Genomic DNA, 18306 nt, shown 5'->3' with positions numbered 1-18306 from the left:
ATTAATGTGTTTTTTCTTTCTCCCTTTGCAGATAACGATTCTAATTCCGAAAGAGATATTTTGTGTCCAGCCAAAAGGGCCAGGCGCTGTGAAGATCCCACAAATGAAGATGAGGTGGTGCTTAGGCGCCCTCTGTATGGTGGTGACAACAAAAACAATAGCCTGGAAAGGTTTTTAAATTATGAAAATTTCTCAAGAGACTCGTGGGGTAATGGCGCCCAATCTGGTACGCAGCAGCAGCTTTCATTGCCACAGAGGAACAGTTTGGGTAATAGAAGATCCGGAGGAGTTGGTGGAGCTGGAGGTTTTGATGATTTCTATTCGGACTCAGATTCTTTGTCCTATAATTCCCTGAGTCGTTCCTCTTCGCTAATACAATTTGAGTCCTTGGAGCGCCAATTAATGCTGCAGGAGCAGCATGCCAGTATGAACAGCTTGGGTAATTCCTCACCTTCGCTGCTTAGTTTTGATATGTCCCCCAATGCCAATGAGGGCGATTCGAGCAATCGAAATTCGCTTAGTTCGGCCAATAATTCGGGCAATAACAGCCGAAGGGGTTCCCAGTCTTCTTTGCTCAAGAAATATGAATCGCTGGATGGTAGATTACATCAAACCTATTATGATTTGGATAAGCTGAACTTTGATGACATGGAATCAAGTGGAAATGGAGAAAGTTTTGTTCGATCTGGCTTGAAATTGGCAGAGTTGAGATCTGATTCGGAATCTTCCTCCTCTGACGGTTCTGATGCTGGCTCTTCGAGGCCTCCTTCCGTTTTGTCACCTGGCGACTTGGTGGAAAAGTTCCAAAGGTCGAATAGTAAAAAAGGTAAAAGTTCGGCGGAGAATTTGAGTGAAGATTCTGGCTATTGTGAGCCTTTTGGAGGGGGGCTGTTGAGGAGAAGTAAATCGCAAAATGTGTGTAAAAATTATGAAAAATTCAGCGAAGAAGATGAGGAGTTAATGGAACATAAGTCACTGCAGCAGCAGCAGCAACAGCAACATGAGCAGAATCATTTCAGTTTGCCAATGAGAGGAGAAGTGCATGATGAAGAAGCAGCAATGGAAGCTGTAGAATGTGAGGAAAAGGCCAACAAGCAACATTCCATTAAAGAATTTAAAAATAATACTTCAATTTACGCAACACCCCCTACCTCCCCACTGCTTGTGGATTACATGCGCCACCAACAACGCAGCCAAACACACTCGCCATCACCAGTCTCCTCCGAGGTGTCATCCACATCAAGTAAAAATTCAGCCACATCCTCAGCATCATCATCAGCAACGGCCAATTCATGCTCATCTTCATCATCATCTTCCTCTTCATCGGCCACGACATGCGCATCTCGGGCCTCTTTCACTTGGCTAATGCCTGTGGTGAGAACCTCCACAGCATCGTTGTCTCCACCACCACCACCAACACGAAGAGCTTATGATTGCCAAGAAAATATGCTCCGAATTAGTTTAAACGATCTACGTGAAAGGAAAACATCTAACGGGAAACAAGAAGAAAACGCCGGGAATCAAGCAGAACACGACGAGAACAACAAGAACGTGTACGGAGACGACGACGACGTGTTAATAAACGAAAGTGCCAAACTTGCGGCGGAAAATAATGTATACACCCAACCTGCCCACGATCGGGGAGGTGAAGATCTAAGTCAACGGTGGCCACAACGATCACCACCACAAAGTGATGACGTCAATGAACCGAAGAATTTTTGCTTCAGTGCTATAGAAAATTTGTGTGAAAAGAATTATTTAAAAGAAGATCCCGTTTCAAGTTCTCCGGGCCTTGAGAATCATCAGAAATTATTGTTAAAAATTAAAGAACAAGAAAAATATTTCCAACTAAGTGAGGACGCCGCGTCATCGGTAAACTTTGAAAGTGAAGTGAAATCATCTCCCTTGTCGTTTTATACCTTCGAAACGGATTATTCTCCTGCCAGGCAACTAGGTGTTGAAACGCCGCGTTCTAATTTTGAAAGTGAAATAAAATCTCCTTTATCCTATTATACCTCCGAATCGGATTATTCTCCTGCCTGTGGAAGACGTCAGAGTTTCCTTAACCTTATGCAGAATTGGCCAGAACGTACCTCCAGTGTACCGAATGAATTGAACAAATTGGGACGTAAAAAGAAATACAAAAAATCCAGGCCAAAATTTACCTCCACCCAAATTTATTCCACAAATAATAATACCAACGAATCAAGTTCCACGGACAGTGAGGAGCTGGAAGAAGTTGGATCACCGCTTAAAAGGAGTAACAGTTGGTGTTTTGAGAGCAGCATCAGCACCACAACCACCACCACCGCTTTTAGACCCCAAGTTCCGCATTTGGCCAGATTACACCAATCTTACCACAACTTATCTTTACTTGGAGAGGACCTATTGGCCGAGGAGGCGGAGCAGAGAATGGCGGAAAAGCGAATTTCCTCGGATTATGAAACCGATTTGGTTTGCAAAAACAATTTCCTTTTGGATGAGCTTTCGGCACACTATGACAAGACGGCCAGCATACTAAACGATCGGCCACCTAGTAAGGATAGGGAGTACCCCAAACCCTCGGATACGGTTGATTGTGCTTCCGCACCCGAAAAACCCAAACCCCCTAGCAGAAGACGCAAAACCTCCAACTCCAGCCACTCAGAAACGGAGGCCAGTGACGGGGAGTCTTGTCAACAAGAGGTCCACCATGTCCAGCTCGTCATACGTAAACCCCCAGCCCGGCAAAAGCGCCAAGAACACCATGACAAGGAAAAGGCCAATAGCTTGACGCAGGATTACAACTCATTTACCGCCTTCATGCAAGGAGGCTCCAAAACCACCACGTTTGATCAAGATCCCACCATGCTAAGGACCAGCTATGCCCAAAGTTTGGAGAAATGTAACTTTGATTGCAGGGAAATAAGTAACACCGATTTAACCAGGACCAGGACCATGCCCAAACGCCGTTTCCACAGCCAAGCCAATTCAAGTAAGAAAAAGAATTTGGTTTCCTCCACCCCGAATTTGAATGCCTATCAAAAGGAGGAGGATCAGGATATTGAGGATGATTTGTTTGTGTCCTCAGCCACCAATTCTATGCATCAGCTGAACATTGCCCAGACCCAAAAGCCATTGGGAATTTTACTACCGGCCGGTTCGCGGACTTCTTTTGGCAAAGAAGTTAGTTTTTGCCCAGTGGTCTCGAAATATTCATGGCAGGAACAATCTTCAGAGGAGTATCATGACGATGGCGATATTGTGCCGGAGGTGGCAGCAGGCTCAGAGGAAAGCGATGATGAGCTATTGGATAATTGCGATGCAGTTGTTTTGAAAAATACCAAAGAAAATGAAATTATTGGCAGTCTTTATAAAGAAGAGACAGAAGAGAAAGAGAAATTGAATAAAGAGCATAATTTCCAACCCCACAATAATGAAGAGAGGGAAATGAAAGAGAAATACAAGGCAGTGATCAAAGAGTTGCCCACTTTAATCAATAATAAACAAAGAGAAACCCCTGAAGAGGGAACTCTCTCAAAACAAGAACAACAAGAGAGTAAGAGAGTAGAGCCCCAACAACAACAAGATAGTAAGAGAGCCGACCCAAAACAACAACAACCACAACAATTGCTGGCTGTCGTACAAACCCAACAAGTGAGCATTGCAAACGAAAAGCAAGTGGAACAAAATGGCAATGGAACGCAGCGGAACACTGAAGCCGACGACGAAGACGACAATGGTTCAATGTTTATAACCAAAGCAACATTTAGTTTAACAACGAACGTAAACAATGAAACATTAAACGTCAATAAAACGGATATTAAGCCACCAACAACAACGCAAGAGAAACAAGAATACGAAGCAGAATCAATCAAAAAACAAGACAAAACAAAACACGTAGACCGTTGTGAAAACACGATTAGGCAAGAAGAAGAACCGCAAGTGAAACCAATTAAGCCCACCATTGTTATTGCCCGGCCAATTAGTATACAATTGCCAATATTATCGGAGCCACCAATTAATCGGGCCCATCACATACTCTACGCCTCCCAGCAAATGTTGGATAAATTCCAGCGGCACCAAGAAAACGAAAGCCTACAACACACATCAGCCTCCAAGTCACAGTCGGTGCAAAATCTCAATAGGATGTCTTCCCAAAATAATGCCGCCACAACCATGTCCTCCTCCTCATCGACCACAAAAATCAACAACAACAATGAAATCATGAAATCCAAATTTAAGGCAGATGAAAAACACCCCAACTCCAAGGGTTTTCTGTCAAGGTTTGCCAATGGTTTTAGGTTTTCCATGAGGAAGAATAAAAAATCCAAATTAAACAAGGATCAACAAGAACAGGAGCAGCAACCACCAGAAACCACGGAATCCAACAAGAAAATCAATGGCACCCCAATAAAAATTGCCAAGAACTCCTCCAAAAACCAAATTAAAACTGTTTCTTCTGGGGCCAAAAACTCTCAACCGGATTATATTTACATACCCTTGAAAGGACCCTTGCCAGAAAAATATGAAACTGGCTTTTTTGAATCTCACAAGGAAAGTAATGGCAATGCTGCCTCCTCTCAACAGCAACAAACCACAAATGGCAATGCCTTGACAAATAATAACGCCGTTAAACAAACAAACAAAAAGGGCGCAAAACCCACAAAATCCAAATCTAACGAAGAAAAGGTAACCGGCAAACCACCCCTACCACCCCAGCAACAACAACAATTGTTGGCCCAAAAACAGCAAAGCGCAAACTCTGCTCCCCAGCAACAACAACAAATATGTACAAGCCGTTTTTACACCCATGAACTACAACAAACAGCTGATTCTCCACCCCAGCCCTTCTCTGCCCACATGGCTCCACTTAATCCTCGTGGCAGCACCGAAGATTTTCTCAATGCAGAACGTTCACATGCTGCCACTCAGTCCTTTAACAATAATGCAAGCAATCACAACATGTCCGCCAGCATGAACCATCATGATTTTGACGGTGTATCACCCTCACGTGCTACGGTCTCGCAAAAAACTCAAATGTTTAATAATTTGTCGTCGCGTAACTCTACGGCTGAGCCAAAAATCGGTTTAATTGAAACAAATTTGGATACACATGAAACGGTTATAACGGGTAAAACTCGGTCCTTGATGAATATTGGTCCAAATGTCAGTGTAACAGGATCGAATAAGCGCCACACCATGGGTGGCCACAATAATGCAAATGCCGGTCACCATGATGATGATGTCGATTATGATGATAATGATGAAGTTGTTGTAAGGCCTGATGGCACAGTTGTTGTAATTAAAAATGCCGGTTCATCGGCAACGGGTAATCAGCAAATTGCCTCGGTGCGTCGTCCCCACAAATCAATGGAATTTTTATTGGATAAAGAGAATCAAAAGGATGTAATGGTAAGTTTGAAAGAACTAAACAAACGAAAATAACAAAAGAACAACAAAAAATAATAAATAATAGTAAAGAATAGTGTGTGAAAGGAAGTGTAAAAACAAAACATAAAAAAAGAGTTTGGCAAAAAGTGTGTAAAAAGTGTCAAAAAGTAACTTCAAAAATATTAAACAAAAAATTGAAACAAAAAGGAAAAACAAAACAAAAAATATAAATATGAAAGAATAGAGTGGAGGAAAAGTAAAAGGGTTACAAATAAGTGTGACTAAAATTGAAAAAAAAATGTGTAAAAACAATTTAAAAAATTTAACTATAAATAAAAGTTTAAAAACAGTGAATATAGTACAAGAAAATCTAAATCATAAATAAATCTTCGATAACTCAAAAGAAAAACCAAGGATGGAAAAATAATAATGTAGAAAAATATGAAATAATAAATCCAAGGATCTAAGATCCACATGCTAAATAAAGACCAGAAATTGTGTGAAATTTAAAAATATTATATGCCTATAATAAAATAATAATATAGAAAATAAAAATAATATAATGAAACAATAAAAAATAAAATAAATGAAAAATAAAATTAAATAAATATAGAATAGAATTAAATAAAAATAAAATAATATAAAAAATATTTAACAAAATATATTAATAATAATAGCACTATAATAAATAATAATAAAATAACATTAAATAATCCTAAAATTAAATAATAATAATATAAAAAATAAAATAATACGAATAATAAAATGACAATGATTGTAAATAAAAAATAATATAAGTACTTATTATAAAAAATTATATAAAAATGTAATATTAAAAAATAAAAAATTATATAAAATAAAAAAAATCTGAATAAAAAATATGGAAAAATAAATATAAAATATATACAAAATAATAATAAATATATAAATAAATAAAAATGCAAATATATATAAGAAATATGAAATAATAAATCCAAGGCTTACATTAAAAGTAAATAAAATCATAATAAAAAGATATAACATATAAAAAATAAGTGTGAATAAAAATAATAATAAAAAATATAAGAAAATAAAAATAATTAAATTACATTTAAATTTAAAAATCTATATAGAAAAATAAAAAATGTGTGATATATTCATAATTTAAATAATAACTAAACAATTAAAAAATATGAAAAATTAAAAAAATTCGAAATTTGGAGAAAATTTAAAAATTAAATAAAAATATAGTAATAAAAGGCATAAGTGATGATAAAAAAAATTTCGGTTTGAAGGAAAATTTTTTTCTCGTTAGCCGAGATTTGTTCCTGTCCATAGGAGAAAGTCTTAAATCAGCTGCCGAAGGCCGGCTATATATGAAAAAAGGGATTTTTTGAAATTTCGTAGCCTATATCTCGGGAAGTATGGACTTCCTGCTCATGATATATATATTGGCGTGATCAGCACTGCAAGCCCTATCCAGTCCAAACCTTCATCCTGCTCCAATATTCATATAACAAGTAAAACCTATCAGTCGGCTATGCCGACAGAGTTATATACCCTCAGCCTATGTAAATTGAAACTTTTCAGAATTTTGTGCCTTTTTTGGACATTTGAACTTCCCGACTAAAATATGGTTTAGGATTAAAGTTTAAAAGTGTTGCTGAGGACGTACTTAAAGAAAATGGACCGACATAGTCCTTTATGGAAGTGGATCTTAGTCATTTCAGTATGTCATCGCATAACTTTTGGACCAGTATGCCAGGGGGCATGGACTTGTTCACGGAAATATAATATCGCAGTAAACAGGACCACAACGAACAGTATCGGTTTATATTTCCAAAGGATCTTAAAACAGACCTTAAACTGCACTTAGAAAGAAATGTTGAACTTTTGCGGGAGAGGTACCCTAAGGTACGTACCTCCATTTTAGAATTTAAACTAAATTTGGACAAAATATTAGGAGATCCAAAGTTTGGACCAAATTTGTTCAATTCGTGAACTGGTATTGCCTATCTTCGAACTGTAACTATGACAAAATATGACGAAGGCCAAATTTTGGACCAAATTGGTTGATCAGTTCGAGAGTTATCGTGCTCTCCAGCCACTACATATGGTGCCATAGGGGTTTTTTACACCTTTCGGGCTGTTTTCTCAAAAAAATTTTACCTTCTTAATTGAGACAGCGAATACAAGTTGCTCCAACAAAAATCAAAGTGATTCGAGAGCAGGTATTAAAGTGAACTTATCCGTAATTTTGTGTGAGAGGTACCAGAAGGAGTAGACAAATATAGTCCATATTCGAACCTGATCAATATCTGTTAGATATATTAGGATGACAAAAATCAGAGCGATTCGAGAGATGGCCCTAAACTGAACTTATCCGAAATTTTGTGTGGGAGGTACCCGAAGGAGTAGGTCGATTGAGTCTATATTAAAACATTATCTAAGTTTGGTACACATTCCACGATTTGCAAAGTATAGACCAAATCGGTTACTCCCTTCTAGAGTTATCGTACGTACAAATTTTCCGAACATTTTCCAACTTTTGTGGGGGAGATACCGGAAGGCGTGGACCGATATAATCCAACTTAAACTATTTTTGGGCAAAATATTGCGATAGCCAAATTTTGGACCCAATCAGCTCATCCGTTCGAGAGTTATCGTGCGCACCAGCCAGCCAGACAGACGGACGGACATTGCTCAATCGACTCTAAATTTTCTGAAACACATTTCGTTCAAACATACTTGGGGTCTAAAACCATTATTTCGATGAGGCACATTTTGCCCGTATGAAAGTGTATACACCTTCGTTAGCATAAATCCAAGCTAAAGACACGAAATTTTGAGAAAATTTAAAAATAATATACAAATAATAAAATAAAACAAAATAAATAAATAAAAAATAAAACAATATGAAATAAAAAATAATATGAAAAGAATAATATTAATAACATTATAATAAAAAATAATAACAATATTACTTTTAATATACATATAATAAAACAATAGTTATAGTATAATAATTAAATAGTAAACGTACATTTAAATTTAAAAATCTATATAGAAAAATAAATAGCATGGGTCGTAATTTAAAAAATAATTAAATAATTACAAATATGAAGAATTGGAAAATACAAATACCCAAACTTTTGAGAAATTTTAAGAATAATATACATAAAGTAAAATGACAATATAAAAAATAATACAAAATAAAATTATATAAATATAAAAAAATAACATTAGATAAATATAAAATAATAATAAATAAATTAAAATTATAAAATTATAATAGTAAATAAAGAAATAAAACTACATTTAATGCCATATAAAACATAAAACATAATACAAAAAATAATAATAATATGACAATAATAGTAGAAAAACATAATATAATATATATAAATAAAATTAAATAAATATCAAATAAATATAAAATTAAATAAACATAAAATAATGTAAAAAATAATAAAATTATAAAAATTACATAATAAAAAATATAATTAAATAATACTAAAATTACATATAAATTTAAAAATCTATATATACAAATAAAAATATGTAATATACATATACATAATTTAAATAATAATTAAATAACTAAAAAACAATTAAAAAATGTGAAGAATTAAGAAATATATAAATTTTGAAAAATAGAAAATGCAAAAATCTCAGTGGCAATATAAAGTAAAGAAATATAAATACTTTTAAATAAATATAAATAAAACATCAATATTAATAAATTAAAATAAATAATAATACTTACACAGTATACATAATTTACCTATATATCGGCAAAAATCTAATAATATTTTACAACAAATACAAAATAATAAAATAATGAGTGGCAAACAATTTAAACCCCTTTTGTAAAATTTTTTAAAAACATTAATTATGTAGAGTACCATACGTGTCCATAAAAAACTAATCTTTTACACTTATCAACAAAATTCTTCGCTAAGTGAAAAAAAAAATCCTCCAAAAAGTGCAGCAAAATATTTTGTCTAACTGATGAATTTACAAAAAAAGACGAAACGTTGAGAATAAATGCAAAAAATATTTATGTTTAATTTGCAAAATTATAGAAAGACCTCTAAGGAAACACAAAACAATCAACAACAAAATTAAAATTGTTATCTTTTTTTTTTTGCAAAAGTGCAAAAACTTGTAAAATATTTTATTTAAATAGACGATTCTCCTCATAAAGTCGCCAAAAAAACTGACGATGCGTACGGATTTTTTTGTTTAAAAAATTTTTATTTTTAAAATATCAGCGGCCAAGGCATAAGGTTACCCACTAAGTCCATATTTGTATTAGGCAATTTTCCTTGCAATTGTCAGTTGGTGGGAGAGAGAGGGTGTTGAGAGGCAAAGGGTTACCATATGCCTCACCTCTCTCTCCTGCAAACTAACAATTGCCGCATGGAAAATTGCCTAATATAAATATGGACTTAGCTCGGATCGGGATGACATTTTTTTTTCTGATCACAAATATATATAACATTTGTTTCGAAAGTCCATACTTCTTGAGATATGGGTCTCTGAAGTTCGGAAAATTCCCTTGTTAAAGGCCGTCTACTTAGTGAAAAAATTTCTAAATAATGGCCTTCGTCCTAAAAAGACAATAATAAATAAAAAACTTCACAGCAGAGCCCGGCTGCCCCGGCTGAGGTTTGAACCTGAGTCCTGTCCAACAAACAGACAATGTTGTCGAGATCTCAGCGTTCTAAGCCATTGCCAATGTATCATATCAACAAACTAGTCGACTTGATATCCAAAAATTTCAAAAACTGAAAGCATTACAATTCATGAAGGAAACCCCCCTTTGATTGTATATGTGTATGTATTGAGAAAATTATTCCTAGATAAGACACTAGGGTGACTTGATAAAGAAAAAGACTTCAATAAATACTTCATAATTACAAATTTGTAAAAATGTTTGTATAAATAGAAGTTATCAAAATCAGCCTTTGTCTTCTAGCCATTAGCATTCAAATACGATCGTTGCGTAATGGTTGAGTGTGTGGTATTTCGCTAGAATTCATTTTTCAATACAAAACTCCTTAGGCCATGTTAGCTCGATTAATCCAATTAATTAATTAAAAACTTTCATAAATAATGGCCTTCGTCTTAAAAAGACAATAATAAATAAAAAAAATTCTATTTAAAAAATATTTTGTTCCCGTGCCTGAATTTAGCTCCTGTCCATAGGAGAATGTCTTAAATACCTGGTCGAAGGCAGGCTATTTAAGAAAAATTTTTATTTTTAAAAAAATTTTGTTCGCGTAGTCAAGTATACGAATTGTTCCGAGGCCAATAAACTACACCTTTTTTAGATGTAATTCGAATATTTTTAATTGTAATTCGAGAATTTTATTTGTAATTCGTAGCATAATAAATTAAACCTTTTTTAGCTGTAATTCGAATATTTTTAATTGTAACTCGAGAATTTTATTTGTAATTCGTAGCATTTGATTTGTAATTCGAATTGTTCTATTTATAATTCGAATTATTCCATATGAAATTCGAATTATTCCATTTGTAATTATTTTTTTATTTGTAATTTCAAATACTTAAGTGCAACAAAAGTGATCTTCGAATCTCATTTTAAAACTTTTACCGAAGGACATCTTAGTGTTCCTTGCTGATTACAACGTTAATTTCTTTGTGGGCGAGTTCAAGCTTCCTGACAAAATGGTTCGAAATCTCTGAAAATCCCCACAATGACCAACACGATTACTATTGAAAGGAGTAACTTCCAATTTCAGATATATTTCCAAGATGGGCCATGTCGCACATTCGTTGTGGTACCTTCTCCACAAATGGTTAATGCTTTAGCCCTATAATCCAGTTTAAGATCATTCCTCGGATAGTGTTGAAATGTCATGATGTCATAGTATAATCCAAGCCACAGGCCATAGGTTCCTAAATGAGGACCATTTCTAACATGAAAACAAACAAAGAAGAAGAAAAAGAGGAATTAAGATAAAGACAACCACGAGGCCCTTGGACCCTTGAAAAAATATTCTTTAAAAATCCGCGTGGTCTTTGGAGCCTTGAAAAACATTCTTTAAAAATCCGCGTGGTCTTTGGAGCCTTGAAAAAACATTCTTTAAAAATCCGCGTGGTCTTTGGAGCCTTGAAAAAATATTCTTTAAAAACCACGTCGAGCCTTGGAAAAATATTCCTTAAAAACCCACGTGGTCCTTCGGCCCTTGAAAAAAATATTCTTTAAAAATCCACGCGGCCCTTCAACCCTTGAAAAAATATTCCTTCAAAATCCATGGGGCCCTTCGACCCTTGAAAAAATATTCTTTAAAAATCCACGTGATCTTTGGAGCCTTGAAAAAATATTCTTTAAAAATCCGCAGGGTTTTACCGGAGGTATCCATTGTTGTCTCTATTACAATGTTATAATTTTATTCTTCATACTTTCCTCCATAATGGTCCGAAAGTTCCAAAAATTTAGTCCAAAGCCAAGCAGTGTACTATATTCAACGTAATTTAGCAGCCTTAAGCAAATAATATTAAAATCTTCTTTTGGCCCAGCGTAATGCCCTTCCCTACAAATAAGGAAGAAAATATTGTTAATGAATATATTATGGTTCATCCTTTAGAGGCTTTCTGACACATTGTTTCATTAAGCTTTATTTCATGATTGCCTTCACCTTTACGCTTCAGTAATATTTGATAAGACACATAATTTGCTTGCTCGAAGGACCAAAAAAGAAACATTTGACTTATTTTGTCCCTTTTTAGGCATAATTGAGTAGTTAAATTCACTTTAAATATTACAATAGGCGGCCACAGAGGAATCACAAAAAAGGCTTAAAAAGGATAAATGTGAACTCCTCCCTAACTTGCCACAGAACAACAAATGCAATTAACCTCAAACACACACACAAAAAAAAAACGTTGAACTCTCCCATTAAATGAGGTCTTTTTTTGCTAAAGCTTCTGTCAACAGCAGTAGTACCAGTAGTAGGAACAGCAGAACTTGTAGTAGGCATAGTGCTGGGTAGTGGCAGCAACATAGAAATGCCGTTGACATTATTATTGTTGTAGTTTCATTTTACGTGTATCACAAAAAAAAAAACAAGACGGGAATAAAAAGGAAAGAAAAAAAGCACAAATAATTGCAAGGAGTATAAAAAACTTCGTTTCCAGAAAAATGTGCTGAATTTTAATATTTTTTCTTCTATCTTTTATTTGTGTTTTTCATTCCACTTTTCGGCAAGTTTCTTTTACATTTTGTAGTAGTTTTCTCCATCTCTCCCTCTTGTTATTTCTCTCTCTTATTGCCTTTTCATTATCCTTTTTGGCACATTTGCTTTTTTTGGCCCAGTCACAACACAGCCGCCGCCATACAGTAAATGCTTCTCTTTGTTTATCACTTATTTTTGGGCATTTTTATGGACTATCGTCGTATTATCATCATTTGTTTTATTTAATGGTATTTTTGTCCTTTTTCGCTTTTGTGCTGTTATTTGTTTGGGAGAACGAACGAACCGAACATATCCTTATTGTATGTCACAGCATGTGCTGTGCCTTTTATTTCGACATTTTGGGTGTGTTGTGTTTTGTTATTCCATTGGGGAATCGTATGGATATAATTTGTCTGCTGTAAGGGAATTTTTTTGTGGTAAATATATGTAAGATATAGGGAGAGGGAGACACGAGAGCGAGAGGGTGTGTTATGAAATTGTCTGCAGAATAATGTGAGACTTTTGTGGGACTTTAATAAATAATGAAAAAGAGTTTAAACTGTGAAAATAAGACAAAATGTATGTTTAGAAAATAACTTTAGTCTACAAAAGGGTTATTTATTCTACGGTCAAGTAGATGATTTAAGGAATCATCTACAGTAAGGTTTTCAAGTGTCTTCAGGAGTCATATGCTGTAGAGTAAACGACCTCGGGCGTTATATACTGTTGACTAGATGACCTCAGGAATCATTTATCATAGAGTATTGGACATGAGAAGTCATCTAAGATAGAGTAGATGACCTCAGGAGTCATCTACTGTATAGTAGTCGTGAATCGTACTGTAGATGAAATTTCTTCAAAAATCATCTACCGTAGAATAGTTGACTTTAAAAGTTATATGATTTTAAGAAGGGTGGCCTCATGAGCCATATATCGTAGAGTAGGAATGGCCTACGGTAGCATACGAGTATGTAGATGACGTCATCATACTATAGATTATGTGACTTCATGACTCATATATCGTAGAGTATATGCCCTCAGGAGTCATCTACTACCGAATATATGATCTCAGGAGCGTAGAAGACTCCTCTAGTTATCTACCGTATAACAGATGACCTCAGGAGTCATATACTGTAGAGTAGATGACATCAGGAATCATCTAACGTAGATTATATAACCTCAGTATTCAGCTACCACAGAATATATGACGACAGGAGTCATAGTAGAGTAGATGACGTTAGGAGTCATCTATTGTGGAGTAGATGACCTTGGAAGTAGTATACTGCAGTAGATAATAGCCTCATATGGAGGTCCTCTATTCTATAGAAGCCTCCTATGGAGGTCTTCTATTTTATAGAAGCCCCCTATGGAGGTCTTCTATTCTATTGAAACCTCCTATGGAGGTCTTCTATTCGATAGAAGCCTCCCATGGAGGTCTTTTATTCTACAGAATCCTCCTATGGAGGTCTTTTATTCTATAGAAGCCGCTTACGGAGGTCTTCTATTCTATAGAAGCCTCCTATGGAGGTCTTCTATTCTATAGAAGCCTCCTATGGAGTTCTTCTATTCTATAGAAGCCTCCTATGGAGTTCTTCTATTCTATAGAAGCCTCCTATGGAGGTCTTCTATTCTATAGAAGCCTCCTATGGAGTTCTTCTATTCTATAGAAGCCTCCTATGGAGGTCTTCTATTCTATTCTATAGAAGCCTCCTATGGAGGTCTTCTATTCGATACAAGCCCCCTATGGAGGTCTTCTATTCTATTGAAGCCTCCTATGGAGGTCTTCTATTCTATAGAAGCCTCCTATGGAGGTCTTCTATTCGATAGAAGCACCCTATGGAGGTCTTCTATTCTATTGAAGCCTCCTATGGAGGTCTTCTATTCTATAGAAGCCTCCTATGGAGGTCTTCTATTCTATAGAAGCCTCCTATGGAGGTCTTCTATTCTATAGAAGCCTCCTATGGAGGTCTTCTATAGAAGCCTCCTATGGAGGTCTTCTATTCTATAGAAGCCTCCTATGGAGGTCTTCTATTCTATAGAAGCCTCCTATGGAGGTCTTCTATTCTATAGAAACCTCCGATGGAGGTCTTCTATTCTATAGAAACCTCCTACGGAGGTTTTCTATTCTATAGAAACCTCCTACGGAGGTCTTCTATTCTATAGAAACCTCCTACGGAGGTCTTCTATTCTATAGAAGCCTTCTACGGAGGTTTCTATTCTATAGAAGCCTTCTACGGAGGTCTTCTATTCTATAGACGCCTCCCATGGTGGTCATCTATTCTATAGAAACCTCTCATGGTGGTCATCTATTTTATAGAAGCCTCCTATTGAATTCTTATATTCTATAGAAACCTCCAATGGAGGTCTTCTATTCTATAGAAACCTCCCATGGATGCCTTCTCTTATATGAAAGCCTCCTATGGAGGCCTTTTACGGTAGAGAAGCCTTATATGGAGCCCTTCTATTGTGTACGAGCGTCTTCTATTCTATAGAAACCTCCTACGGAGGTCTTCTATTCTATAGAAACGTCCTACAGAGGTCTTCTATTCTATAGAAGCCTTCTACGGAGGTCTTCTTTTCTATAGAAGCCTTCTACGGAGGTCTTCTATTCTATAGAAGCCTTCTATTCTATAGACACCTCCCATGGTGGTCATCTATTTTTTAAAAGCCTCCTATTGAATTCTTATATTCTATAGAAACATCCAATGTAGGTCTTCTATTCTATAGAAACCTCCCATGGATGCCTTCTCTTATATGAAAGCCTCCTATGGAGGCCTTTTACGGTAGAGAAGCCTTATATGGAGCCCTTCTATTGTATACGAGCGTCCTAAGGAGACCTTCTGTTTCGTAGAAAGAAAGCATTCTATTGTAAAGAAGTCACCTATGATGATCTTCCGTTGTGCTGAAACATTATATAAAGGCTTTCTATTGTACTAAAGTCCCTTATGGAGGCCTTCTATTGTACTAAAGCATCCAATTGAGGTATTCTATTTCGTAGAAGGAATCCTTATATTGTATAAAAGTTTGTTATGGAGATCTAATATTGACTGAAGCTTCCTAAAGAGGCCTTATAGTGTACTGAAGAATCCAGTGGAGGCTTTCTGTTGTACTGAAGCTTCCTTCGGAGGCCTCTTGTTGAACACAATCTTCATATGTACTCCGTTTATTGTTTAGAAGCCTCCCATGGTGGTATTTATGTTTAGAAGCGTTCTATGAATCCCTTAGTCCTTGGTCACACTAACGAGTTTCTTAAAACGAATAATAGGAAGAGGCAACATCGGAAACACAGAAAACCATGTACAGCGGTTTCACCACCTCACACGGCTCGCCTATAAATTTGAAAACGCCAAGTTGAAACAGCGCTAGTGTGACCTTCGACTATTATTGTATGTAACCATCCTATATATAAGCCTCTTTTGGAAGCCTTCTATTGCCTAGAACCCTTTTGAGTAGGTTTTCAATTAAATAGAATCGATCTATGTAGATATTCTATTGAACAAAAGTCTCCTAAAGAGTCCTTCTGTTGTGTAGAAGCTTCCTTTAAAGGAATTTCATTGCATATAAATGAGCCTTGAAGATAAAAAGCGTTTCCTGTAGATCCGTTAGATGTCGCTACTGTCTATATCTTAGACATGAACCTTTATATTCAAAGGGGGTTTAATCTGGTCTCTAATGTTTAGGATAGCTTAGACAAAACCAAATAACAATAATTCCTGAATATAGATGTCCCTACTGTCCAAATCTTAGACACGATCCTTTTTTAATTGGTTTTACCAGAATCGCCACTAATAACCTACTAATTCCAAGGAACTGGGAACTTTAAATTTTTAATTTTGCCTACTAGGAGGGCTCGCAGATCATTTTGAAAATAATTCTTATTAATTTCTTTCTTGAGTTGTGCTGAATAATCGAGGAAAATGATTTCATTAGTCAATAATATTCTACTGCATACTAGGTGTCATCTTCTTTTGTAGATAACCTCAGGATTCTTATTTGTAGTTCATGACCATTGCAGTACTATACTACTGACTACAAACCTGACCATTGATCCTCCTTTTGTTCAAAGTTTATTAATTTCTGACCACCTTTCCGTGACTTGTCCTCTTAAAATATCCACACACAAAGAAAGCAAATTTATATTTTCATTATATGTTTTAAATAAATCCGTCATTTTAGCCACTCAATATAAAAAGGAATACAAAAAGTCCGTAATGCCATTACAACAACTGTTGGCTATCTCACTGTCAACAGATGTCTATGACACTTGCTTTTTCTCCGCATTATTGCCAAGTGTCGTGTTGTTGTTGTTCTTATTTTCATGGATTTTAATTTTCAAAATTAAATCCACCCACATAAAAATGATGACTGTAACGAACTCATGTCGAGTTTTTTTATGCTTATTTTTTACAGACAGCTGTGTGAAAAATCGAAAATAATTCTATAAAATTTTTCAATAAAAAAAATTACTCATCATCACATTTTTCCTATTTGTGCTGTTGTTATGGTAAACAATTTTCATTGTTATTGTTAATTTTTTGTTTATTTTATTATTGTTGTCAATTTTTATAAGATTCAACCACTCAAGTAGCCTGCCTGCCTGCCTTTTGGGTTGAATTGTTGTTCACACTTCCAATTTTTATACACACATGACATACCGTATAAATAGGCTATTGACAAAAATAATTGCTCTTGAGTATTGTCATCGCATTAATCGAGGAAAAATGGAGGGCGCCTAGCCTGTTGACTTTTGTTTGCTTGACATTGAATTGCGATTTATTGGGCACTTCACATCAACAACAACAAAAATATGACGCACAATAATAAGCAACACTTTTTTGCTCAATTTAGCCACTAGAGACATAGGGATATATATCTGGTTGACCTGTAAATATTTTATGATGACCATTACATACACCCAAGTGTTATGTTATATCCTTTAGGGAGAATAGAACCTTGTGTAAATCTTGAACCTTTACATCCGGTCCTTTTTTGTCGCCCATTTGTTTACTTGCCACTTTTATGTTTTCATAAATAAACATAAGGGTTGCCGGGCTAGTCTTGTCAGTCCTTCCGCCATGTAGTGTCAGTCATTAATTCACAGTTTTTCTGTCTGTCACGGTTATCAAGAACATTTCATGGACATCTGTCTGTCTGTCTGTCGTCTTGGTGATTCTTTTTCTTTTGGTGGTGATCGATACTTGACAATACTGACACTAATTATGACACCCCTTCAATGTACAATCACCAAGTGTATGAGAATTATTGCTTTAATGGTTCGAGAAAAACATATATTCTTTAAAAAATTCAGGATGATTGGACTTCCAGCCTTCATTTTTTAGGAAAATATTCTAACTTGTTCTTGGAAAATTATTTCTCAAATCACAATAATCCGTGAAAATAATAAATGCTCTGATGGTCCAGGCAACTAAGAACTTTATAAACGGATGTTTGATACATACATATATTATCAAAGTTTTTTTTTAATATGTTTTTTCACTATGTTTCTCCACCTGGTAAACCATGAAGTCCTGATTTAATAATTTCCTTTTCCATTTGCAAAATATCTTCCATCTTCCAGCTCAATTCGAAACATAAATTAATAAAAAAAATAATTTGATAATGATCTTCGAGCCCTAATAGGACAAATAGGTAGGTTACTTGTGGCGATTCTGGTGAAACCGATTAAAAACGGATCGTGTCTAAGATATCGAAAGTAGCGACATCTAAATTCGAGAATTGGGGTTTTGTC

At 35.3% G+C, this 18306-nt stretch overlaps 1 protein-coding gene across 10 annotated transcripts in view; it reads left to right on the top strand.

The window, feature by feature from the left end:
• Positions 1–18306, top strand: part of LOC141393821 (uncharacterized) — a 501342-nt gene that overhangs the window by 189159 nt on the left and 293877 nt on the right. For all 10 annotated transcript variants that reach the window (XM_073967334.1, XM_073967332.1, XM_073967333.1 and 7 more), the window contains one exon: positions 32–5394. In XM_073967334.1, the coding sequence (XP_073823435.1) occupies positions 32–5394 (5363 nt within the window). The remainder of the gene's footprint in view (positions 1–31; positions 5395–18306) is intronic.

Source organism: Musca autumnalis, unplaced genomic scaffold (genome assembly GCF_047663935.1).
Source record: "Musca autumnalis isolate F117 unplaced genomic scaffold, ASM4766393v1 scaffold_2, whole genome shotgun sequence".
In the NCBI taxonomy this organism is placed as follows: domain Eukaryota; kingdom Metazoa; phylum Arthropoda; class Insecta; order Diptera; family Muscidae; genus Musca; species Musca autumnalis.
This window is presented reverse-complemented; position numbering and strand designations above follow the sequence as displayed.